The sequence below is a fragment of the Odontesthes bonariensis genome, chromosome 5, assembly GCF_027942865.1.
Source record: "Odontesthes bonariensis isolate fOdoBon6 chromosome 5, fOdoBon6.hap1, whole genome shotgun sequence".
In the NCBI taxonomy this organism is placed as follows: Eukaryota; Metazoa; Chordata; class Actinopteri; order Atheriniformes; family Atherinopsidae; genus Odontesthes; species Odontesthes bonariensis.
The window spans coordinates 34,719,905-34,746,197 of record NC_134510.1 but is presented as its reverse complement, the minus strand read 5'-3'; the positions used below and the strand labels follow the sequence as shown (position 1 = coordinate 34,746,197).

Below are 26,293 nucleotides of genomic sequence, written 5' to 3'. Positions count from 1 at the left end.
ACTTTGAAATACATTGTCAATCACGAGTTTAAATCCCCAGTCTTCATATATCAAGCATCCCCTTAATGCTGTATCTAGAAAGGTTGTCATCCTTTGTCTTCCAAAGCTAAGAATCAAGTCCATCCCCTCTGAAACTCTAAGTCACTCTCCAGCAGCCTGAGCTATCTTCCCACAGAGACCAACAATCTATTGAGTTCATTTCTTTCCCAACTATTATGGTACTGAGCTTTAAATTTTGTTCAGATGATTGAGGATGGACCCCCAAGACTTCAAAACATCTGACAAGCAACCTAACACCTGGAGCAAACAGGGCAGATATAACTCTTCAATGTTTCCTAAAGTTCATAAAAGCTTCCAAGGTTCACATCAGTGCCCTTAAAGGCTTCAGAGAAACACTAACCCCTTACGCCACAGAGCCAGAGACAATGAAGGAGATGGTTTAACATCTTTTTTTTCTCTTTTAACGCGGTGCTGATCTTCAAAGTTCACTGAGCTGCACGTGGATTGAATTTATGCCTGAGAATCAACTGAAGAGCACAGTTTCATACGATATCTTTGGATTTCTTCAAGACTCCCATTCAAAAACCGAATCAATGAAATACAAAGTTCAAACCTTTCATCCAATTATATTCACTTCAAGCTCTACAAAGACCAACACAGGGATGCCCGACTGCCAACCTGGAGGCTTTAAAACCAGAGCCAGCTGAGTGGTAACTTCTATTTCTGATCATATCTGGAAAGAGGACTTCAGTGTTTTCAGCAGTTTTGTGACTCTTCTGTGCGATGGGAGAATGCAGACCGGCCTTCTATCCCCTCACATGCCATGGTTGCCGACGCACCTTTTATTCTTCCTTGAAGCCCTTTAGACAAACATGTTGAGCGTGTCACATTTATCTTTATTTCAAATTCTATTCCTTGTTGGTGTCTTTTTTTGCTCCAACATTACAGCTTGTTGGATATCCAGGTGCATTACTAATCCATAAATATGAAATAGTCCACAATTGTGCATTTACAGATGTGCTTCTACATAAACATTATTGTTTAGGTGTGCATTACATTTAGTTCCTGTACCTGTAGATGTGTGGAAACAGAGAAATAAAGCTTGTAGAAGTATAAAAATCCTGTAACCAACAGAAATGGAGCCAAAAACCTGAAATGATCTCAGTAATAGAGGCAATCAACCACTCTTTTATGACTGTGACAATTGAGTTGAGATAATGAGATCAGCAGGGAATATATTTCAAACTAAAGTGAATATTTTCCAACACAACCCCCCCTTGTGTGTGAACATGGAAGAATGTGTGAGCACCCCATGCAGCTCCCCATGTCACAGGAAGAAAACTGTCTTATGTTACATTTATTCAGAAGATACAAAGGTTCACAGTGACAGGATACAGTGAGAGCATTTCTTTAAAATGCCCTTAAAATGTAATGTTTAATTGCTTTGGTTAGTGATTTGTTAGTGTTACAAAGTTTGTCTCATTTTCAACAGCAACTTAAAAGTAACATGCAAATATTTTCTCTCCATCAGCTCTTTTATGATCACACAGTAAACAGATCTCACTTGGAAACAGGACAAAAAACACATTTAATAACTAGCTTTTAACCATTTAAAACTGGAAAATCCACCTGGTTTAATTCTTGATGTTCATTAATCTCATCACTGACAACGTAACAAATAAAGGAACACTAAGGCACTGAAGATGAGGTGAACTTTGTGGCACAGTCACATGTAAAATTAAACACTAAAATGTTGCATGAACATCCACTTGTTTAACATTTATGTTCATGACTAAAGGAATGTTAGACTTTTTCGCAGGTTTCTCTACAGCTCCTCTCAGTCTCAAACTGGTTTTTGTTTCCTTGACAGCCTCCAAACCAGAACTGAGCGCAGGCGTTAGCTGTGGTATCGTAGTACCACTTCACCACGTAGTCCCGACATGGTCCTGGATCCAGAATCTGGTCGCAACCCTCTGCTGGACACAACAGAAAACAAGCGAATAAGACGAATACCAGAATTACTAACACTGAGAGTTACAGGCATTTTATCGGACCACAGTCATTGTTCCATCATACATGCAAGGGAGTGGAATCAAGTTAATGCAACACATGACATTGTGCTGCTTCTCACTTTCTCTCTGGGACATCATCGTACGTGTCAGAATAACAGAATTCACTGCACAGACGTTGTCTTTAAGGTGATTCTGTCAGAAAATCAGGATTTTATTGGAGCAGAGTGACTGCGAGTTGACGCCGTCTAGATGCTTGACCAGGACCTTAATTAGATTGATTGATCTTGATTAAGACACCATCCACAGCTGCACTTCCTCTGTGGGTCACACAATCTGAGGGTTTGTGCTGTTCCAGCAGAATCTTGGAACAAAGCTAACTCTGCTTGTGGATGCCAAATGAATGAAGATTCTGCAACTGTACTGTTCTTTCCTCACCTTAAATGTGTTTAGGGATAGATTTTAGTGATGGTTAAGGAAAGATAAGAGGTGGATTAGTAGTTTCACGTACAACAGTTGTGGTTCACAAAGAAAAAGCAGAATACTCCTATTCATACTCATTTATTATGCTATTCTGTTATAGATTTATTCATTTCTGAGGGACTCCAATTATTTTATATCATAGAAACCATGTGGATACATGTAAAGCTTCATATAAACTCCGATACTCATGTCCTGACGTAATAAGTTCAAAATGCACGCAATAAAGGACTTTTCTGCACAGAATACCACAATCTAACTGCAAACAAGACTATTTACTCTCTTGCTAAAAGTTAATGAAGCCGTCCGGTGCTTCTAGCCAAGGAATTGTCCCACAATTAGTCACCCCCTGAAGTAACAACTCAACTTTACTTGAAGAGGAAACTGAAGAAGGTATAAGTGACAGAAAAAATCCTGCTAAATGCCTTTAAATTTAAACCTAAAAGGTGTGTCTGGAGTTACCTGATGTGTGGGTATCTGAGTGTAGCAGCGGAGGAGTTTGTGGAGACGGTGCGGGCACCCCCTTCTTAGACGGTGCCCCCAGCTTGATGGCTCCATTCATATGATGTGGGGGGTTGTTCATCTCAAACTGTGGGAGGAACTCTGTTACAGGTCTGAAGGGTTCCCTGTCGAAGAAGGGAAACCTCTGAATTTCTGAGGTCCTGTCGTTGTCTGTCTTGGGCCTCTGTGGAGTGACCGACTCCCTGTCGGAGTGGGACGCTGAGGAGCCAGGCTGCGACAGTCGAGGAAAGGTTTTAATTGACCTCATTTATCTACCGTACAAATGTCACAAAGATATATCTGAGCAAGCTTTGATATTGTCTGTAGACAGTTTCCCCCACTCTTAAATCCAGCATTCTGACAGCTGTGTGATGTTCGAGGGCTTTCTTGCATGCACAGCCTAACCGGGACTCTATTTCTTTCTTTTAAGCCTTTCCTTGGTGGATTTTACTGGAATGTTTTAGGTCGTTGCCATGACGGACATTTTGCTGAAAGTTTTGGCATTTTCTTCCAGCACCCTATGACATGAAAAATTCGCAGTGAATTAAATGTCGGTGAGCTGACTCTGCTGCTGTAAAGCAGCAGCAAACATGCTATTCACACCCCAAAACGTCACAGGTTATTTGAGGTTCTTTTGCTCTAATACTATCTTTGCTGTACACTAAACATGTCCTGTTGTATTGTCCAAAAATTAATTAAACTTTAGATTAATCTGTCCAAAGCAAATTGTTTCAGAAGTCCTGATCTTTTTGTAGATGTTCAATCTATACTTGCAGACCTCCCATGGAAATCAAATGTGTGCAGTCTCTTTCTGATGATTGATACATTTTGACATCGGACGCGTGAGATCTTCTTGTAGGTCAATGATAACATTTTAAGATTTTTTTCCTGGAGACTTTCTTAAAATCCTTTTGTGTTCCACTCTTGAGCTAAACTTGCTAGGATAGCCTGACCCGACCAAGTTCTGACTGTAAATGATTTTCTGGGCCATTTCTTACAGTTCTCAGAAATTTCAGAAACCAAAGAATACATTTATCAATAAAGTAATTGCAACATTAACTAGTAGTGACGGTTAATCAGCTGCAGGCTGTCACAAAACAGTTAATCCAATAACAATAAAAACATTCTTTTATGAATGTTATCTTACTCTGTAGTAGTGAAAGCACCCTAACCCTTAAACAGCAGGTAAAACCGATCCAATAATAGCTCAGACATTTTCATAGTGACAACAAAAGTCAGTTTTATGATGATGCTAGATAAACAAAATGTGGACAAAAGTCATTAAAACTCAAGTCAAGGTGTTATTAAAATGTATGCTAATATATCTGATAAATGTTGAGCTATTTCACTGGATAACTGGATAAACTTTGACCTGCTGTTTGAGTGTTCTTTGGGGATCATTAATATCTGTCAGGTTTTCCATCCAGTAGTTTAAAACTTCAATACGATGTATACAGTTTCCAATCGGTTATCATAGCACAGCAAAGAATGACATGGAAAAAGCACTGCATTGTTTTCCTTACCACTTTCTGAACCCTTCGGAAGTCTCCATTGAAAGTGTTCGTGTCTGTTTCTTTCCTGTACGGTGGTTTTCGAACTATACTGGAGACCTCTGGGATCCCTGGAAGAAGTAAGGTGCTCGGGATGGGGCCGAACAAATGGCTTTTTCCTTCTTCAAAGATACAACTTAGCAGGTTTTTCTCCAGAGCTGCAGAACCAGAAGATAATAACATTGATACCAAAGATCCACCGTGTTTTATACAGCTCAACAGTTTCACAAGGGGACGCTCTCTGAGCCTGAATAAAGCACTTTCTCTTTACTGACTCCCAAAGAAAGCTGTAGATTTGAGCTGCCTTGCTCAAGAGCTTCCTGGATGTGGATGTTTATATAGAAAATGAGATTGCGACATGCCTGTTTTTCCAGTTGATAACCAGTGTGTAGTCCACTCCATTTAAAGCTTCAGTGGGATCCTCTGCACTCTGGTGCCACCATGTGTCAGCAGATAAAATGTTACAGATTTAATTGGTGAGTATAAGTAAGAAAAGTTGTCTAAAATCTAAAAACAGAACTTTTATCTGTAATTTGTCATTTTTTCCAGTCCAAAGAAATGCCTCTTCTGTGTTTTCAATGACACATTTAATTTAATTTAGATAGTATATGAAGAAATCTAGAGTCATTAGAGTCATCAATCAGTTAAAAATCTATGCTTCTTAAAGCAAGTTTGTTAAGAACGTTGGGCTTTTAACATCTATCGAGCAGAAAATTGTGAAAAGATTCAAGGAGTCTTGGGAAACCTCAGTGCTGAAGGGCCCACAGTGAAAAGCTGGTGAGCCCTCATGAAAACGATGGCCAGCATCGTACGTTTGAAAAGCATTTTCACCCAGCAATGTCCACGTCGTGAAAGCAGCCAGGAACACGGCCGGGCTCTCTGGACACGAGCTCAGATGGACAGAAAGACCAAAGAACACGTGTTCTGTGGTCAGATGAGTCCACGTTTCAGCTGCTTTTGGGAAAGAAAACCTGACGTCTGCTTCGACAAAGATGAGAAAGAGCATCCAGGCTGCTGAGAAAGATGCAAAAGCCAGCATCTGTGATGGTATGGGGGTGCATCGGTGTCTATGGCATGGATCACTTCATATGCAAAGGTACCATTGATGGAGAGGAGGATGTTGGAGTTTTGGAGAGACATATGCTAAAGACATAGAACGTCATTTCCTTGGAAGATTGAGCTTATTTCAGCAGGACAATGCCTTTCATCCTGTTCTCACCCAAACTGTGAATGTTCTGCAGATGTACCGTGTTTAGTATTTCACATTGAAATGTGTTGGAGTGGAAGTATGAAAGAGCAGATATTTAACATAGACCTACACTAATTATGTACTCAAACTGTTCACCATGCTGCCTTCTGGTAGGCGGTACAGAAGCATCCGGTCTTGCACCCACAGAATGGAGAACAGTTTCTATCCTAAGGCCATCAGGCTTCTAAATGGACTATAATGCACTCTCATCACATACACACTCGACATTTTATACTTTACACATGCCTACCTCCACTGCTGTTTGCACTGCAACTTGCAATATTGCACAATATTGTATTTTTTATTTTACCTTATGTTCTAGGTTAGTATAGGTCTTAGATTAGCATAGGCTATTATGTGTTTTATATGTCCACTATAGCTCTTGTAATTAGCATAAAATGTATATTGTTGTATCCACATTGCCTATTTATTGTTACTGTTTTTGTTAGAGTACTTATGTCATGACATGTTACGGCATGTTATGTCTTGTTATGGTAGCTGCTGTACGGTGTCCTGTCCTAAGAATTTCAGTGCCCAGTTCGACTCTTTTGTTCTGTGTATCTGACAATAAAAAGACTTGACTTGAGGTGTATACCTGAATACATTTGGGTATGTTGTGTATTCCCAGAATTTTCATATCGGACAATCTACAGAACTCACCTTCTTTGTACAAAATAAGTACAACATTTTCCATCAATACCACCTGATCATCAGGCTGTCACCTTGAAATGTTTTGAAGTCATCGATGAGGTACACGTGTTCGCTGTCCGGATCAGTGGCTATGAAGCTGAGCTCCTTCTTGAACTCCACAGACCTAGGATCGCTCTCGTTTACCACCCCGATCACAAACATCTCGATGTTGCTTTCTTGAGCTTCTTCCACCGCGCTATCAAGGCTGATGGAGTCCCTCTCGTCAGCTTGTCCGTCTGTGATGATGATAGCTACCTTCCTCACACCTGCTCGTGCCAGCTTGAACATCTGGTTGGCCCTATGGATCGCACTGCCGGTGTAGGTACCCTCGCCTATGTAGTTCATGGAGCGGACTTTAGATTTGATCTCATCCTGTGTGGCTTCTTGCTTCAGGTTGACCACCACCTCGTCTATGTGGCTGTAGAGGACCACGCCGATGCGCGTGGCGTTCCTACTGATTGAGGTACGATCGACCAGGGCGTTCACAAAGTCTTTGATGATGTTGAAGTTATCGGGGCCAACACTCTCTGAGCTGTCAATCACAAAGACGAGCTCTAAGGGTGTTTGGTGGCACTTCACCCCACAACCTGATGAAACAGAGCAGAGACACAGGCGGGAGGATGGAGAACATTTATATTCAGAAGAGCGAGTATCGGTCATTCTCTTCAGGCTGTATACTTACGGCATATGTCTCTAACTATTTGGATGATCTCATCCCTCTGTGAGAGAATGGAAAACATGATATGTGGTTAATCACTGATTTAAGTCATTTTTCATACTTTGCTAAAGTGTTTTTTTGCTTTAAGTTTATTTTCCCAAGAAGAAGTCCATTTGTTTTATCAAAGCAAATTCAGAAACATTCAAATTAAAAATGTCTGAATTTTATTGTTATTGTTAGAAAATGTTTTCCCGTGCGAGTGTGTCGTTATACTTACCGTAAGTCCAGGCTCTCCTTTCTCTCCCCCTCTGCCCTGTCATTGGAAACAGGTCACATGACACCATAATTAGCTTCAAAAGACTTTAACTCTTCAGTTAAATTGAAATTACAGTATGACACCTTAAATCATCAAACCATCAGCAGCAAGTCAATAAAAACAAATAGCATGTACCACAGGTCCGATGCCTCCAGGCAGTCCAGACTCCCCCCTGTCTCCCTTTTTGCCTGTTTCACCTCTCAACCCTCGATCGCCCTGCAGGAATGAAAGAAGCAGCTCTTCAGTCTATGTGAACAAGTGAGTCTGTTATACTGCAACAGTCTTGTCACTAAAATGTCCAAAAGGTCGCACACAGTTTAATACGACTGAGGTCTGCGCAGAGGCAACACCAGCTTCTTGTTGCACCACAAACCAGTTTACTGAAGTCGAGTTGAACTAAACTTGAGCTAATTTGAGCTCAGATAAACGTTGTTGGCCCTGCGATAAACATAATGCCAACTAGGATGAGCTCCAGCACCCCTGCAACCCTGAAAAGGATTTAGGAAGTATGGAAAATGGATGGATAATAGTTCATGACCTTACCTTATCTCCCTGCAAACCTTGTCCTGGAGGACCTCTGGGTCCGGGAATCCCCTGAAATCCAGGATCCCCCTGGAGACATTCAGCACAGTTTATGTTAAGTTATAACCTTATGATTATAGTATCCTTAGGAAACTGCTGACTAATGGTGGAGTTACAGCTCAAACTAAATAAAGATGACGTGGGACAGCGGTACCTTTTGTCCTTGAATTCCTTCTCCAGTTAAACCTGAAGGACCACGTGGGCCCACCTGACCAACCGAACCCTGCAGGAAAAGCAAACTTTTTACCTTTTGAAAGACTGAAAACCATCTTCCAGCTGTGCATTTAAAGGTGCAGAAATAAAACAAGAAGCACTGTTTTTGAAGTCATTACCTTTGGACCAATCAGACCAATTCCTGGTGGCCCAGCAGGTCCAGCAGGTCCAGGCAAGCCTCTGTCCCCCTGAGACAGAATGGTGTCACAGTTATCAAACATTTATAGACATGGTGCTCTCACTGAGGCTAAACTGCAGTCATTACAAAAGGACACAATGACATCTTATGTGGTCTATTGTCATGTCATACATCCGTAGTTCTTCATATCACAAGAAAAATGAAGAATTTCTCTCATATTTCCAAATGTTTTTGAGTAAAACTGATTTTTTTTCTAAAATGGTCGTGTGTTATCTGTGCATGATCTCCTAAAATATAAACATAAAATTTAAAAAAAGGGAACTTCTGAGGAAGAGACGAGTACTATCACTTCATTTATGTCCTTACTTTTGGTCCCGGTAAACTGATGCCATCTGCTCCAGTCTCTCCTGTCTGACCAGGAGGCCCCGGAAGTCCCTAAGACACAGTTAAAAATGACACATCATGTAGAGCTGAGTGTGATGACCAAAACCATTGAAGCAATAAATAAGTCTGTCACATAGTTGGATACTAACCGGCGCCCCGGGAAACCCTTCACCTTTCAGTCCAGGTGGCCCCATAAGCCCTGGTGGCCCCCTGTCGCCCTACAAAGCAGACAGTGCTTGTATTTACTTCCTTTAGTCTAAAAAGATCAGTAAAGGTGAATAAACTGACCTCACCTTGGATCCAGTTAAACCGATTCCTGTCTCTCCCACAACTCCAGGAGGACCCCGTGGGCCCACTTCTCCCTGACAGAAATGAAAAATGGAAAATGTTTTTTGTTGGTGAACGTTACGGCATGTTCGGCTGGCACAACATCAGCTTACCTTGGCACCAGGAATCCCCCTTCCCACAGGCCCGGTTGTTCCTGGAGGCCCAATCATTCCTGGTTCCCCCTGGGACAGGTAGCATCCATCAGAGTTACATTTAATAACGTAAACAGGCGGGATTCAGACATTTGGAGTTTCAATGTAAAAGGAATTTTAGGTTTAAAACAATATCATTTAAAAGTTTTCATCAGGCATACAGACGACTCCAGATATAATGCAGGATTTATGCAGAAAATGACCTCCTTCCTCCCTTTTGTTTTTCTGTTTTCAATCCTCTTTGTCTTCTCTCATCCCCCCTTCGTTCTTTACCCTAGTTTTTCAGTTTATTTGCACCTTTTCATCTTTAACTAAGCGATTCAACAACTGTTAGTGTCTCCTTACTTGTTTAAGGTGGTTCATTTTTATGAAGATGGACATGAAACATTTCTCTGGTAGAAAATGATCAGCCAACCAGACCACATTCCCTCCATGGAATTCACTTTAATGCTTTTGGGCCAACATTATATTGTGAGCCTCATAAAGACTAATGGTCTTTCATTAATTTTGCCTTTCGGCTGCTCAGCACAGACAATGCTCTTATTTATTGCTTCTCTTAATTGAAATAAGCTCCATACTAACTGTTTGCTAGGTGTTTTTATTGGACTGGGAAGCTACTAATGAATTCCCCACAGATATAAATAAATTTTTTTGATTCTGAAACTGGTTGCAGCTTCTCAGATATGGATGGTAAACTGAATATTTTTGAGTTTTGATCTTCTAGTCTGACAAAGAAAGCTGTTTTCAGACTTTATTGTTGATTTGACAGGCAGCTGACACTTTCAGAACACTCACAGGTACTGACCATTATCCCCAGACTGGTTTGGGCTGAGATACTTTGGTTTCAATTCAATTCAGTTTTATTGCTATAGCGCCAAATTACAACAACTTAAGGCACCTAAATAATATAGTCAAATTCAAGCCAATTGGAGTTTAATTCATTGTAATCATAATTGATTAATAGAAATGAATAGTTTCCAGCCCTGCATCACACCATTGTGCTTTACGCTTTCTTGATGTGTTTGGCTGACATAAAGATTTGTTTTTATGACAGTGGTGTTACATCCCACAGCTGTAGGAGGAGCCAAAGAGCAATAAACTGGCAAATTCTCTGGTGTTGCTTGAAAGGAAAAGTCTTCTGGACATTTTCTGCACCACATCATTGACAGACAGTAAAGGCAACATTTGAAGTTTGCTGTAACAATCACTAAGACATCTTAATGTGTAATGTTTCTGCCATCCATGTACCTACCTTTGGCCCCATTGGCCCCATAGGACCAGCTTGACCCAGCTGGCCTCTGCTTCCCCTGTCCCCTTTGTCTCCCTGCCAAAGCAACACAAAACGGAGTCAGCTCTGCAGTTGGCTTTTAGATGATGATTTCTTAAGTTGCCTGAAAAATCCAATAACGCAGTTTTAATAAAAATCTTTACATGAGTGTTACCTTCTCTCCAGGAGCGCCTTTACCAGGAGCCCCATCAGGTCCTCTGGGCCCTGGCAATCCGATGTCACCCTGCCGTGGTTTGAAAAGAGGTCAGAGAAGGAGAAAGAGGATAGAAAGACTGAAACTGGTATGATAATATCTAAAAATCTAAAAAGGTGAAAACTGGCTTCAATGCTACCTTTTGTCCTGAACTTCCATCCTCTCCTGGCTGACCTGATATTCCTGGTAAGCCGTTAGCTCCAGGGTCTCCCTAAAAAGAGGAAAATGAAACAAAACTCAAAAAGTTCACAACTTCACTTAAGTATGGTAGGACTTTTGAAACTCTAAGGAACCATGATGGATAAGTGGGAGTTTTTATGGATGATGTTTGTAGTTTGTGTCAGACACAGAAAACCAACAACCAACAACTGACAGACTACCAGCAGAGTACAAGTTTTTTTCTGTTTAAGCTAGGAATTACATTCAAAATGACAGTTACACTGTTTCTCGCAGACTAATTCGCTTCTAGCATTTATTTCTAAAGAGGGCAAAAGAGTTTCCTTAAAAAAAGGGCTTCAACCCCGAAGGACTTCCTGAATGTTTATTTTCAGGTATATAAAGTTCCCGGAACCTCTGGTTGAAAAGCACCCTTACAGTCAGCCTGGCTGTTGAATATTAGCTTATTCCTCATATAATCTTTTACTTTCCACATGAATAAATAAATAAAAAGTAAGACTTGAACAGCACCTTTTTATAATAGTCAAAGTTCTTACAGGAAGAGATAAGATGAGCTCGGTCAGATGGATGTCCACAAGAACAATGAAGGATAGAGCTCAATATTTCTCACTTATCTGTACTTTAACCATGAAGCAAGTAAAAAGAGGATATCATCTTATCACAGCAAATGGAAATAATACAAATATCAGCTGATAGTCTACTTACTTTGGGTCCTGGCTGTCCCACACCTCTTTCACCAGGCAGTCCAGGCTCACCTGTGAAGCCCTTATTCCCCTGAGGACAACATTCACACAGTCAGTGGGGTCTTAGTGTAACTTTATAGAGTAGAACTGATGGTACAACTTACATTACTTGTCTGTGCCACAGAATTTGTTTGTTCCGATCAAAGGTGCAAATCTTTAAGAGACAAGTCACAATAATATGGTGTAGGTTTAAAATGTGTCGGCCAGTTGAACATTTGTTTGCTAATATCATCTTCTGTGGATTGTTACAGTTTAGTTTGTGAGTATTCACGGAAACTGGGCAGTAGAGAGACTCACAAACTGGGGATTTGAAAAATAGGAAAAAATATTAAGAATGCATTTTAGATAAATGTAAGTGGTCGAATTTAAAGTTTGCATACAAAAAACTGTAATTCTCATCATTCCTCTTGTTCATCTCAGAAATGAACCTTATCTTAACTTCAACTGAGTGTAAAATAATTGTCTCATGTTATAAGCCATGGCTGCACGGTGGCTAGCACGGGTTCTCTGGATACTCCTGCTTCCTCCCACTGCCCGAAAACATGTTCATTGGTGACGCTGAATTGAAACTAGGAGTGAGCTTTGTGGACATGGTTGTTTGTCCCATTTGTCCCATTTGTCCCTGTGTGGCCCTGTGATGCACTGGCGACCTGTTCAGGGTGTACCCTGCCTCTCGCCCAATGACAGCTGGGATAGCTGACCCTGACATTGGATTGAGTGGGTACAAATAATGGATAGCTGGATTTGATTGACAGCTCCATCTCACCCAAAATCATGTCTGACAAACAGTTTAGATGCACCGAGATGGCGTATCACCTGACTGCCCATCACAATCAGCATCTTTCTGTTTATGAAATGTATGTTTAACGTAGAATGCACAAAACGGGCCTCCTCCAAGTGTCGTACTGCACCTTAGGTCCTACTACTCCTAAACCTGCAGCTCCTCTGGGTCCTGTTGGTCCTATTGGGCCCCTGTCTCCCTGAAAAATGGAAGAGGAAATTAGGAACAAATCAACACCGAGAAGGAAAAGAGAAGTGAGCAGGTGGCAGTTCCTGGTAACTTTTATGCTCATTCTTTCCCAGCGTAATCCCAGTGACACAGTACAACAACAATCACAATATTCACGGCTTCGACTGTGGAATATTTTGTACATTTTCCCTGAGATAGTTGTTCTGTTGTAACATTCACATCACCTCAGGCTCATGGGTTTGGAAATCACAATAAGATATGGTGTGACGCACACCGTATGCACGCCAATTTATCCAAGTTTCAGCCCTCGTGCATTCCTCGAGATCAGTGCCGATAAGACATAAAAAAATAAGATAAATAATGTGAAAGTAATATGTGGTCTACCTTTAAATCTATCAAGCACAGATTCAGGATTCCATCTTCATTCTTCATCAATCTGAGGTTTTAAGCTTGTTTACAGTGCTTCTGTTTGACAGCGTTGATCATATCTATTTAAAAACTTCTCAGATGTTAACTTTGAATATATCATGTGCTTTAAAAACATGTCAACATCCTGCTTTATTTACAGATGAACCCATATCTACAAACCTGTATTGTTTCCAGGTTTCTTTAACTTTAAAGGCAGAGTGTGTTCAGTTCAGGGACATGTAGCAGCTAAAAAAATGCTAATTTAAACCTGATGGAGATAGATGTCTGGATCTTAGATCTACATGGACATGAAATCTATAAAAGATATACAGTTTTTTTTAGATATCTGGGGTGGGGGCTGAATATGTAGTAATAAGCCAAAACCACCTGTAAATATTCTTTATTGGTAGACAAAGAAGTACACCTTGGGGAGTATTTCATAGTAGATAGAGCGAGACTGTACAGTTATGCTGTGTTTACATAGAATTTACATAAAGAATATAAAAGCAGTAGCAGCCCTTATGGTTGGTGTGTATGTTAGCAGATGTAAGAAGTAGCACCAGTTGTGTGGAGTTAAAAAAAAACACAAAAGAACTCTTATTTTATACTGCATTCAATTTATGTGAAATTCCAATTTTTATTATAAGGTCTGTGATTAAACCAGTGCAACATCCTGGAGGGACTGGAAATAAAATATCATGTTTGTAATGTGTGCGTATAGTTTTTATGACACTACCTTTTCTCCTTGAATTCCTATCCCAGGAGGACCGACTGGACCTTGAATCCCAGGCGGCCCAGGATCACCCTGAGGAAGGATGCAAGACACAAAAGGATTAAATAGCCAGCTCTGACATGAATAAAAAGCTTCAATACACAAAAATTATGCAGAATCTTCATGGTTTGCAACTGTTTCCTGAGTTGACAACACATCAAAGTTTGATATAAGCTTAATGTGAGTTCACCTTGTCGCCTTTGATCCCCAAACCAGTCAGCCCACGTCTTCCCTGCGGACCGTCAAATCCTCGATCCCCCTAAAACAAAGATGACAGCTCGAGCACATCTTTGTTCTCAAAGCAGTGATCTTTATTTAATCTTACGTGTAGTTGGTTACACGCATACACGTTTTCTGGCTCTTACTGTTATGAAACCATTTTTTCAGTCTGCACTGTGGTATAGCTGGTGGTTAACTGCATCACCAATCCAAGTGAAATGCTAATTTACCTGCATCATACCTCAATAGAAAGTGATGAATAGTTAAAAATCAGCAGTAACATAGAGCTTTTTAATAACATAAGCATGATATATCAGTACTGTATAATGGCCGCTGTTTTTGTAAGTGTGACAGTGAAATAATGAGCCTTTATCTGATAGTTTCTTCTGCATTTAACACAACTTTTAGCTGTTTTGTGGTCCCCCTCACCCACCAGCTCTGGGTCGTTTTTATATATCCAGTTGATCTGTTTTTAATGGGCATATCTTCTTCCTGACTGGGAATTGTACTCGATTTATTTTGCCTTAAAACCTGGTTATCTTAAGCAGAAACATCTACATATGGTTTACTGGTTTGTGTGTATAGGTGGTATGTGTACACTTTTTTAGCATTTGTATCCATTGCATGTTTAATCCTGCTTTCAGTTTTCATAGTTTTTATTGTTCAATTTCTGCTGAAATTAAATGAATCTGTTCAAGTTTTGTCAATGATCCCTTCTCTATATTTTTTTTATTTAGTGTACCATATTCAATGTTCTATACACGATCAAAGATATTACTCACTTTGGGTCCTGGGAACCCTTCTCCGGGGGCTCCAGCCTTTCCTTGAGTTCCAGGGGGCCCTGGTGGTCCCTGAAAAAGACACAACTCTGAATGAAAATACGTGCAGACATGAGCGGATGCTGACATACAACAGAGAACTAGATGAGTGAAGGCTGAAGGAGCTGTAAGGCCCGTAGAAAACAACACAATGTGCAAAGTCCCGGAGCATCATGGCGTCAGTGCTCTGTCTGAAAGTGGGGAAGTGAGACTTTATAAGGAGGCGACAGAAAGGTCATCTTCAACCCCTGATGCCACTTTCTATAAACTCTCTCACTGCTGTTAAGGAAAGAAAATCTGTTTTAGTCTATTTTTATGCATTTACACCAATTATCTTCATACTCACTGCCTGTCCTGGTTCTCCGATCCCAACAGGACCTGTGGGACCTGGTCTTCCTTGGAGGCCTTTTTCACCCTGCAGACAGCCGAAAGCGTCAAAACACCTTCCAGTGAAAAGTCTAAAATTATCTTCACCTTAACAGCAAGGAGAACTCAGTTGAAAGAGATGATTTTATTGGGTCTTTCTCGAAGCTAGAATTGTTTTGTGGCTCTTAAAACAAGCAGTTTGCATGCCTCACCTGCAATGCTTTTACATTAAGGATGATATAAAGAACTCACCTTTGCTCCCGGGAATCCAATCCCAAAGTCTCCTGGTGGTCCAGGTGCACCGTTGGGCCCTCTGTCTCCCTGTCATAAGTGAACAGAAGTTTGTCATGTGATCGCAGTTCAACACAGCTGGGGGGGACCTGACAGGAATGACACATGGCATCCAGCTTTATGTGGCTATCCTATGTGTGAGTCCAATTTTCTCCTTTTAAATAAGTCTAGAAAGATTAACGTCATTCTTCATCACTTAAGATGTCTTGAGAAAGACAGAGGCAGTGAGCGCTGTAGGCAGAGAGAGGGACTACCTTAACCTACTTCTGCCTTTTTATGTGCTTAAAACTCCCCTCTCGCCTGCCTCCGAAGGGCCGGTTGCCCTGGAATCCTTTGGAACCAGTTTGAGAGATACGACCCTCATTGCTCTGATTAGCCACACTGTTGCCTTCACCTCCCGCATCGACTTTATCAATCTGGATTTGGAATTTGGACAGGATTTTAGCTTAGTCAATTTTGACTTTGGGACATGCAACTCATATCTTGTTCCTGTACACTATTCCTGCCGCTTGGTCACGGCGTTCCATGTCACACCGCGGTGAGGTCAAGTGGGTTTTTTGTCTCGTCTCCATGTCATGTCTCGTCATTTCTTGTTTAATTTGAAAGATTAATTCTCCCTCTCGTTTCAGGTCACTTGCCCTTCCTCTCGTGTTCCAGTCTGATTGTCATGTGAATGATTCCACCTGTTATCTATTCCCATAGCTAAGTCTCGTTCCATGTCACCGTATTGGTTGAATCCTCGTTAAGAGAGTTTTGTGTTCTGGTTAACTTTAATATTATAGCCTTGCTAAATTCTCATTTCATAGCATTCTTGTTTTTCCTCCCAGTGGAGTGAGTTTTTGTTTATAAATATTTCATAGTATAGTGCCTCCGATTTTTTGGAGTGATTTTTGGTTAAAGCTAAATTTTGATAATCCTTTTATTTTTTTCATCCTTATAGTGGAGTGATTTTTATTTCGATCATTTCCATAGTTATTCTTCTCTAACTTTGGGAGAAGTATATATTTATACGTAACTTCCACAGCCTGCTTTTGTTTCTCTCTTGATGAGAACTTGTGAACTGCTGCTCCTCATTAAAAGCTTTTTGGATATATCATCTCCTGCTCCTGCGTCCTCCGTTCTCTGGGCCTGACATTCCTTGCATGCTGTGCCTGCTTTGTGGGCCTCTTTGTGCAGCCTGCACCTGTCTGGTGTGGTATACCCTGACCCGTATTGTTCTGATGCTCAGTGCCTGTTCTTGTGCTGCCATGTTTAGAGCATCCATTCTGTCATTCAGATCAAGCTTTTCTAGCCACTGATGGGATGTCTTGAGATCAGCCACTTTCTCAAGCTGTCTGTGGTACATGTAATACAAGGACTTATCCTTCCACGATGTTTCTACCTCTACCTCACCGGGTTTCTGCTGCTTGAGGCATTCACTTAGCAGTTCATCACTTGGGGGCATCTTCCTTCCTTTCTTTTTTTTTTTTTTTAATGTATGTCCTGGATGGTAGCTCTGGCACTCATATAAATAGGTTTATATGGTTAGAAGTATGAGTGAGTTTACCTACGAAGGATTTCTCAGCCTGTGAATTGCATGTCTTTGGATAATGATGCACACTGATGTCTGCTGAAGTCTATTTTTTGACACTATCAAAGTTGTGAATTTACACATTTTCCAAATAAACAAACTGTGATTGCTGGAAACTAGCAGAACAGGAAAAAAAACTGGAATGACTGTAATTGGAAGCATCTTTAAGTCTTTAATGGACTTACTTTGGTTCCTGCAGGGCCCTCAGGGCCTATGTCTCCTATTGGTCCTATTGCACCCTGCGAAACAAATGCAGCACACAAACACACATTTTTTCTTGTATAACAAAAAGTTCGACAGCACAAAGCAACTACGTGTCAGAAGTGAAGCCTTCATGTTGTATGACCACAGAAATAACAACAGGATTAACATCAACGTTCATAGCTTTCATTCCATTGGATTCTCAGGCCTCAAAAGATAACAAGGTTAAATTGACACTGTGCCAGTAGCACAGAGGCGGAAGAGTGATAGCCGGGTTCATGCACTAATCTCACCACAAAAAGTCAGTTCCTGCAAAAGAATAATATCCTGCAAGCCTGGATTCACAGCTTTGGTGCCAGGATTACTCATAATCCAATATTCACATTCCATGAGTGCAGGGATGAATAAAATCAAATTTCAGTCCCATTTTTTTTATATTGGAGCGAGGACAGACTGTCTGATGTTGATAAATCTTGATGTCTATACATTACTGTGACTGGCATGCAGCAGACTGTACACAAAGAGTGTGACAGATGAGAGGTGAATGCCGATGTTACATTCTGAAAATCCTCAATCCTCAACGTGACAACGTTCCAATTCATTCTTAAGAATACTTTTGGGTTTAATTGAAATGTGATCGAAATACTTTCTTGAAACAAGACAAAAATTACGCATTCCCGCTCTAATCAGCTATGTTGGGTAGAGCTGCCACAGGTGGCAGCATATACTACAACGCCAGAAGAAGTTGTCCAAACAGAAACCAACCTAGAGGGGAAAAACAACTCTGGTAAACGTCTGAAAGAAAAAAATGGAGCGAGCTCTTCTTCAGGAGTTACTTTAATATCTCAGAATATCTGGGATATGATGTCTTGACTGGGAAGATGCCTTGACACAAAAATGTAATCGCACTGGGTGAATAATGCTCAAAAAAGTTTAAACTAACATTTGTAATTGCCACTGTACAATTAAATGAAGACTACCTGTTCTCCTTTTGGTCCTGATAAGCCTGGAGGTCCCTCAGGTCCCTGCAAAACGGCACTTAATTCATCAGAAGGACACAGCGTGCATGACATTGACAGACATATTTAAGTCAGTAATGAGCATACAGTGTCACCCTTTTGTCCAGGAGGGCCACACTCTCCTCTCTCCCCCTGCGAGGCCAAACACATCTGGTTATTGTCTGCAGATGTTTGTTAAAACAGCCAATAGTTACTGAAGTTGAATGCGGTACACCGACTCACCTTGTTGCCTTTATAACCCGGACGACCCTGGAAGTTTTAAAGTCAGTGTTTAATCTAGTGAACTGGATGTTACTTAGTAGCTGTGTGAGAAAAGAGGAAAAGGTTTTTTTAACCTGTGGACCGTCACTTCCAGGTCGACCATCCATGCCGGACTCGCCCTTTAAACAGATTTACACTGAGCTTTATAAAACTGGACATTAAAACATCTGAGAAAGACTTTTTGTGTTTTCACTAACCCTTCCCCCCTTTAAACCAGGTGGCCCTCTGTCCCCTGCGTCTCCTTTCCTGCCCTGGACACAAAGCAAACATTAAAAAAAATGAAGCCCAGACAAAACGATTATCCCACAAAGATGAAATGATTTGTGCTCAAAAACTCACAGGAGTTCCTGAAAGGCCTTTGTCTCCTTTTTCACACAAACACACCTTGGCCTGCGGACACTAACAGTGGGGAAATTAAAAGGTCAGTGCAAGCATTTACAGTAATTATTCAGAGAACTAAAATAGTGAATTGCTTTTTAAAAACTTACCCCTTCAAGTGCAACTGCACCCTGGATGCGAAGAAATGACACAAAAACAGTTCAGTTACATGTTCACTGCAGCGTCATTCACCAACAGAGAAAACAACGCATCGTTTTGCTACACTTTGCGTGGTATTCGTGGTATTGGGCAAAAAAATATGTCCCTTTTGACCCCTACTATGCAGTTTATCTATCTCCCCCGAATCCAACTAGTACTGAGACTGTCCTCCAAATAAATGGCTCAAAGTGTCATCTGTTCACGTTTGAGGATTAAGTGACCTCTTGTAGTTGTGTGAGCAGCAGCATGTGAAGTTTTTAAGCATCACGTGCGCTAATGTGATGGTGTTGTAGTTGGAAGAAGTTGTTGTAGCCCAGACAAAAAAGAATTTTCTGACCCAGAGCAAATAGTTGCGATTTGTCGCTGTAACCAAGTAGTTGAATTACCAACACAGATCCAGGAATTGTCAAAAGTGTCACTTGTAAAGTGTAGACTTGTTTATTTGTCACCCAGGCAACCAGGAAAATGGCCTGTGCTAACATGGCTTTGTAAGAATAATGGGATTTAGCTCTGAAATGTTTTTTTGTCTTCTTACCCCTTAACAGGTAGTTTGGATTTTCTAACCCTAACTAAGTAAAATTATTGCCTGAAGTCAACCAGTAATTGGCAAAACAGTTGCAGTGTCATTCATTGGTTGAAAGGGCTACACGTAATCACGCCAAGCGACCCCCATCAACCCCCATCAACCCCTCCTGCCTCCTTGTGAGGACTTTGTGACTTGTTAACAGAAAGATTTGGGAATGTGTTCAAACTATGTGGTCATTGTGTTTTAAAATGTGCGACATTTATAGGGGTGCTAGTTTAGAGGATGCTCCTATATGATTCATTGATGAAGGAAAAAAACTTTAAATTTGAAAGGATTTGGTAAGCTTGATTAAATCATCATCACTGTCCTCTCTTCCTCACTGTCTTTACCTCTCTTCTTGTCCAATCCCCCCTCTTCCCCTCTGTCCAATTCAGTCAGAGGTATCTTCCTATTAAATGAGGATTTTTCCTTTCCAGTCACAAAGTGCTTGCTCATTAGAGAGAACTGCTGGGCAGCACAACTCTAAAAGCAGTTCTATAGGTGGGGTATGGCCCAACTTTGATGTGTTTTTAATCTATTTTAATGTCAATCCGGATCCAGATGTGCATCCAGGAGTTTTCTGATTCATCCAGAGGTATGCAGTCTCACACTGCCCTTGTTTGTGAAGCAAAAATGGAGAAAATAAATCACTGATGCCAGCTTTTCCAGTGTGAAATAAATCAATGTTATATGACCGTAGGAGGTTTCTGTGTTCTCTGATTCCTCAGTTCTTCATAGATAAGTGTTATTCAGGCTCCAATGCAGTTCTTCATTGGAGCTGGGGGAGGACAGGGTGGCCGACTCAGACCCGGAGAAACTGTCCTCCTCCCTAAATCACACCCATTAGTCATTTCTTAAACAGCCAACGATACCAACCGACTTTACTCATTTCTAAGTAAAGTTGGTGCCTAAATTCAACCAGGAAGTGACAAAAGTGTTTTAGTAAAATGCTGTTGTATTTTTGAACAAACGCAACCCCAGAATGAAAAATAGTTGTTGTATCAATCCTATTGGTTAAAATAGCTGAAAACGCAGAAATGTATCACACCATCCACTCACTCAGACCTCCTTAAGATGACTCTGACTTCTTTAAGGAAACACTTAACGATCACATTTACTCTGATGTGGAAATTCTCATTAGTCATACTTGGCGTGTTCCACCCGTAGGTGTGGTAGTTTAGAGGACGCCCCTTTAGGTCGTACCTAAGGGTATGCAGAAACAAGCTATTCATTTGGATTGTTGGACACAAAACATAGCAAGTACTTGTTTGTTGTAAAATTGACTATTGCACCTTTAACTACTTTTTCTGAGATTAAGTTTTTGTGATAGTAACACTTTGCTTTAAGTGTAAGGTTTGATGAGACATTAGGATCAGTTTTACTGTTTTTGTGGTGTCTTTGAAGTGCCTCGAGATGACATTTTTTTCTGATTTGGACTGTTTTACCTTAGGCTTCATGGAGGGAATGAGATGCAAATTCTTTTGACTTTCTGCAACACACAGAGGCTTTAATACATGTAGACACAAGCCCCATTACTAAACCTTTCCCCCCACAGCAAAGAGAAAAAAGAAAATCACATTTACCATCTCTCTGAGCAGCTTCTCCTCCAGTTGAGGGTCCCGAAGACTTTGGACAAACTGCTGAGCAGGTGTGCTGGCGATGGCTCGGAGTTTGGCGATATTCTGGCGCTGCTGGGCGATATCTGACAAACCAATGGCAAAAAACTTGATACCGTGGTGTTTGGCCTCTGCAGCCGCCGCTAACAAATCAGGATTACGTGGATGATCGATTCCATCAGTCATCAGCACTGCAATCCTGACGCTGTCCTTGGGCGTCTCCTTCACCAGCAGCTGTGTGGCGTTGGTGATGGCGTAGGTGGTGTAGGTGCCGTGGCCGATGAAGTTCATCGTGCTGATTTTACTGTGGAATGAATCAAGGTCCTTCCAGTCTGTAAATCTGTGCTCTATGGACACGGAGCTGCTGAACTGGAGTGCAGCCATTCGCACCTTCAGCGCCCAGTCCACCTGCCGCATGGAGTCCACCTGCAGCATTGAGAGCCGGGTGCTAAAGCTCAAGACAAAGGCCTTCTGCTGCTGGAACAGGGCTAATTTTGCGCTCTCAGAGCTGTCCAGAATGAAGGCCACTTCCAGTGAGCATGTCAGACCTGCGTGGCAAGGAAATGATAAAAAGTGAAGGAGTCGTACCAATGCACGGGTTAATGAAAAGTAAAAATTCCTTTTTTTATTGTGAATGTAACAGCCCCTTGTCTTTTTAATGTTATCTCAGTGGGAAGCAAACACTTTCAGATCCTTCAAAAAGAGGCTTTGACGGCTTTATCGCATCTCACTTCTTTTTAATGACCATCGGACCAAAGTTGTTTTCGGTCACTCTGTGGAAACTCTCATCCTAACACATCACAGAGCATTCAAAAGATCCAAAACACCTGAGAGAAGTCAAACTAAGGTGAATTTGGTAACTTCACACGTGGCTGCTGAATTATTTGGCAAAACAAAGTTGCAGTTTTTTTGTATGCAAAGGCTAATGTGACCGTAATGTTCAAATCAGCTGCTTACTATTCGGCGCTTTCTTCTCTACAATATCTGCAAATGTTTTAAGACTAGAGGTTATAAATGCTCAAGGGAACACTTTTTAACTGGCCTTTTATAAAAAGACAAGTTGACACTGTTTGTGAAATTAAATGACAGCGACATGTTTTGGTCAAAGTTCTACCTTTTCTTTTACACCTCTGTTCTTAGAAACTGGTTTTACGTGAGCTTCAAAACTCCTCTCTGACCCATCTCCTGCAGGGTTTGCCTTTTTTTTTTTAGATCTATTTTACAGTTTTGCATTACCATGCATTAGTGGATTTGGACAGTTTGTAAATTACACTCAATAAGCCCTGAACCATGTTATTACTGTATGACAGAGTTTACACCAGCTTACACAGAAAACTGAGCTCAAACTACCACCCACCAAACTGATAGAACAATCATTGCCTGAGAGTTTTAATACTTCAAGTTCTTGCATTTTCCTTCTCTGCGTCTGCATTTCAGTCAGGGAACATTTGTTGTGAGTAGGGATGCAGCGAGCCGCTTTTTTCACCTCCGATAACGATACCGATACCGATATCTGAGGTTTAGTATTGGTCGGTACAGATTCGATTCCGATCCAGAAAAACAGCGCAGAACTATGGTAACAAATGGTAAGTTTCATTGTGTGGAAAAGACTGGGATCATTCTTTTGTGAAAGGCAACATCAGACTTGACTTAAACATTTCTTTCCTATTTTTTTAAAAACATATAAACAGATGAACAAAACAAATGAACTGAATTACTTATTTATTTAATAACTGTGCACCAGTAAAACAATCTTAACCATACAAATATAACAATTGCAACTGGTTCAGTTAGTGCAATTAGGGATTCAAAACAAAATATTAAATAATAAAGGAGCTGAAATTGAGAAAAAATAAATAAATTCAAATTCAATAAGTTCAAAATAAATAGCAATCAGCTCTTTATATAGTTGAGTGCAAATTGGAATTAAACATCCATTAAAAAGCATCTGAACAAAACAATAGCTTCTCTCGCTTGGTAAAAAGTAGAAAAAAAAAATCAGAGGTTGTCCCAACTTAAAATGTTTTTTCACCACTAGAGGGGGTGTAATGCTGGACAGGACAATAGAAAAAAAAAATCACAGATACCCGATCTCGAATTTTCTTCGTTATCGGTACCGATATCCGATCCAAATATCGGATCGGTGCATCCCTAGTTGTCAGTCTTGCATTTAACTTCCCCCAGCTTATCTAAACACAGCACTCCAGATATGAACACTGAAGGAATCTTTTTATTCTTCCAGTCACAATAAATCCTGGTTTGTTCACGTTTTTAGAGGCTAACAAAAAGAACTGTCTCTACTATGGGCAGAGTTTGATGGACTTTTACAAGTCTGTGTTTGTAAAGGTGTTGCCCTCACTGACGCTTCATTCGTTGACTTTAATTTCCAAACTCCAGCTGGGAGAAAAAAAATGAAAGAAAACGCCACCAAGAAGTTAGAGTTCACAGTTGAGATATAAAACATTGGAGTGGTAGAGCATTGTAAGCTGATGTCTTTTTTAAGTGAACTACATAAAAACGGATGAAAATTAGCTGCTAAGAGCAAAGCAAAACATGAAAAAGCAAAAGTTTACACTTCATGTCGCATAATTTAAACTGAAAGTCGGTGGAAATAGAGATGTGGAGGTTGAATCATTTTACTCTGAGTTGGTGCTCACTGAACCAGATATTTTTACGCCAAGGCAGGCCCAAACAAAGGGACAGGGTGGTGTTTTTTTTAGAATATTTGACTTGGTTGTAAGTTCAGATACTCCCAAGCATCAAAAAAGGGATGTTTTCATAAAAATATCTTCAAAGTGAATCTAAATCAGAGTTTTACATAAGACCTAGAAAGAGTTACTTTTTGTCAAATAAAGCTTGTACATGTATTTGTATATCTTAGTTTATTTGTCAATGACAGATTAGGCAGAAAGTAAGTTAAAGAGTCATTCCACACATTTGGTAAATAGACTCTGATAGAATTACCTATTTTTTTTCTCACCTGTAGGTTTAAGGTTAATCTTTATTCACAATGTTTACTGATCAATGATCAGCCACAACACTGAAACCAATATCAAGATCATTGAACAACATTAATTATAACTATCACACCTTTTCATGGCAACAAGCGAACAGTCAGTCTTTGAATGAATGTGATAGAAGGAGGAAAAAAGACTTTGACAAGAGCCAAAGATTTATGGCCAGATGACTGAATGTGAACATCTCCACAACAAAAGTGGTCCAGGAAAGGACAACCAGTTTTATGGGGACCCGGGCGCACCGATGTTTGTGGGGAACAAAGGCTGACCTCAGGATTCTGAAACTACAGAGAGGTGTCAGACCATGCTGTGCATTTTATTTCTATTTTTTCATCTAATTTGTTTTCCTTTGATTTGGCAGGCACATCCCACTGAGATACAAGGTCTCTTCTACTGAGGAAAGCTGGCCAAAAAGGCAGCATAAAAGAAAAGGTTTGCAGTAATCACCTAATCGGCTCATAAGAGTCAGAGCAAAGAATACAGGTGGCTTATGGGAGGAATGCAAGCAGACAGAGGCAGTATGATTCTCAGGGCAATGCTCTGCTGGGTCACCTTGGGTCCTGGCATTCATGTAAAGGTTTGATTCTTACCCAAGAAAATGTTACACGCCACATGCAAAAGTTCACGGCATCAGTGTTCTTTGTTGGAAAATGTGCCCTGCCACAATGCAGAAACTGCTCACAGTAGTTGGAACAAGATGACAAAGACTTCATAGTGTTGACTTGAGCTTAAAGGTTCCCAGATCTCAAACATGTGAGGGATGTGCTGGAACAACAAGTCTAATCCATGGAGGCCCTATCTCACAATTTATGGGACAAAAAGGATTTGCTGCAAATGTCTTGTTGCCTAATGCCATGGGACAGGTTCAGAGTCCTGCAATCCATGCCCTCGAGGGGTGAGGGCTGTCACTGGGGGACCTACACAGTATTAGGCGTGGGGTTTAAAAAGCTTCAGCTTAAAAACACAACAAATAGCATGAGCTTGATTCAGGGGGTTCAGTCGCTGGAACAAAAAAACAGCAAAGAAAAAGGCAATAAAAATACACCAAAGGAAATCACCTGCAATATGTTTGAGCTACAGGAACATAAAGTTTGTCAACCTAATTTCTTTAATGGCCTGAATTTTAGCTCATTGTTGTCTGATGGTGGAGTTTGTTACACTCACAGCATCCAGTGATTAACCCTTACCATCAGCTTGTGGATGCTTCTCATAAGTAAGACCGTTTCCTCCGTCGTCATGCAATCTGTAGTTGTTCTTGCGTGACGCCTTTCTTCTCTGTCCTGTGGCCTCGTGTACGAGAGCCAACAGCAGAAGGCAGAACCCGAGTCTTCTGCTCAGGTTTCTCCTCAGCAACATTTCCATCCTACCGACAGCAGTGGAAGCAGATGGAGAGCTTATCACCAGAAATCAGATTTAATTCTTTAAGCGACATTAAACTAAATCAAAAGAACAAAACACTCTGTTCCATAACTATTCTTTAACCAAACTCGAACAGGAAACTTGGATATGTGCAACTGCAGAATCACAATAGTGACAGAAATGGCAATGCCATCATTACAGGGGCTAAATGATCAAAATGAATGCAAAACCAGCATAATATGCATGAGCAGATGCCAAATTTCAAACACTGGTAATTTAGTTCTGCCTTATAACGACTACTAGTACTACTTTGCCTGTCATTAAAGTTGTAATTCAACTTAGGACATTACAAGCAGATAAATAAGTGGGCTACCAACAGTTACAAGCCTGCAAAAAGAGTGAAAATCCATCTTTTACCTCATCGAGCTGCAGCCAGTGCTTCCAGTCCTTTCAGTTCAGGCTCTTTTGGAGGCATTTCGCAGCCGCCGCCGGATTGTGTCTCTATAAACCAGAGTGAGATAAACTCAGAGGCATCGGATGAGCTGATGCGCGGGCATGGCGCCAGGGTTGAGTTTTTTGACGAGCCAGACTTTAGGTGGACCTTGTTACCACTACACTGGGGCAGCTCTCACAGATAATAATGACAGTATTAT

At 40.8% G+C, this 26,293-nt stretch overlaps 1 protein-coding gene across 1 annotated transcript; it reads right to left on the bottom strand.

Moving 5' to 3' along the window:
- Positions 1-1,382: 1,382 nt before the first annotated feature.
- On the bottom strand, positions 1,383-26,143 carry col28a1b (collagen, type XXVIII, alpha 1b). The gene is made up of 35 exons (XM_075466818.1): positions 26,058-26,143; positions 25,469-25,644; positions 21,232-21,812; positions 19,035-19,055; positions 18,886-18,945; positions 18,744-18,797; positions 18,621-18,665; positions 18,508-18,534; positions 18,373-18,417; positions 18,247-18,291; positions 17,251-17,304; positions 15,457-15,525; positions 15,185-15,253; positions 14,803-14,871; positions 13,992-14,060; positions 13,766-13,834; positions 12,563-12,631; positions 11,614-11,682; positions 10,871-10,942; positions 10,693-10,761; positions 10,503-10,574; positions 9,212-9,280; positions 9,065-9,133; positions 8,921-8,989; positions 8,754-8,822; positions 8,368-8,436; positions 8,190-8,258; positions 7,997-8,065; positions 7,589-7,669; positions 7,415-7,450; positions 7,162-7,198; positions 6,512-7,066; positions 4,514-4,698; positions 2,952-3,222; positions 1,383-1,973 (listed from the first exon to the last, which is right to left on the bottom strand). The coding sequence occupies exons 1-35, from the start codon at positions 26,060-26,062 to the stop codon at positions 1,804-1,806; spliced, it is 3,627 nt and encodes a 1,208-aa protein (XP_075322933.1). The 5' UTR covers positions 26,063-26,143; the 3' UTR covers positions 1,383-1,803.
- Positions 26,144-26,293: the final 150 nt, after the last annotated feature.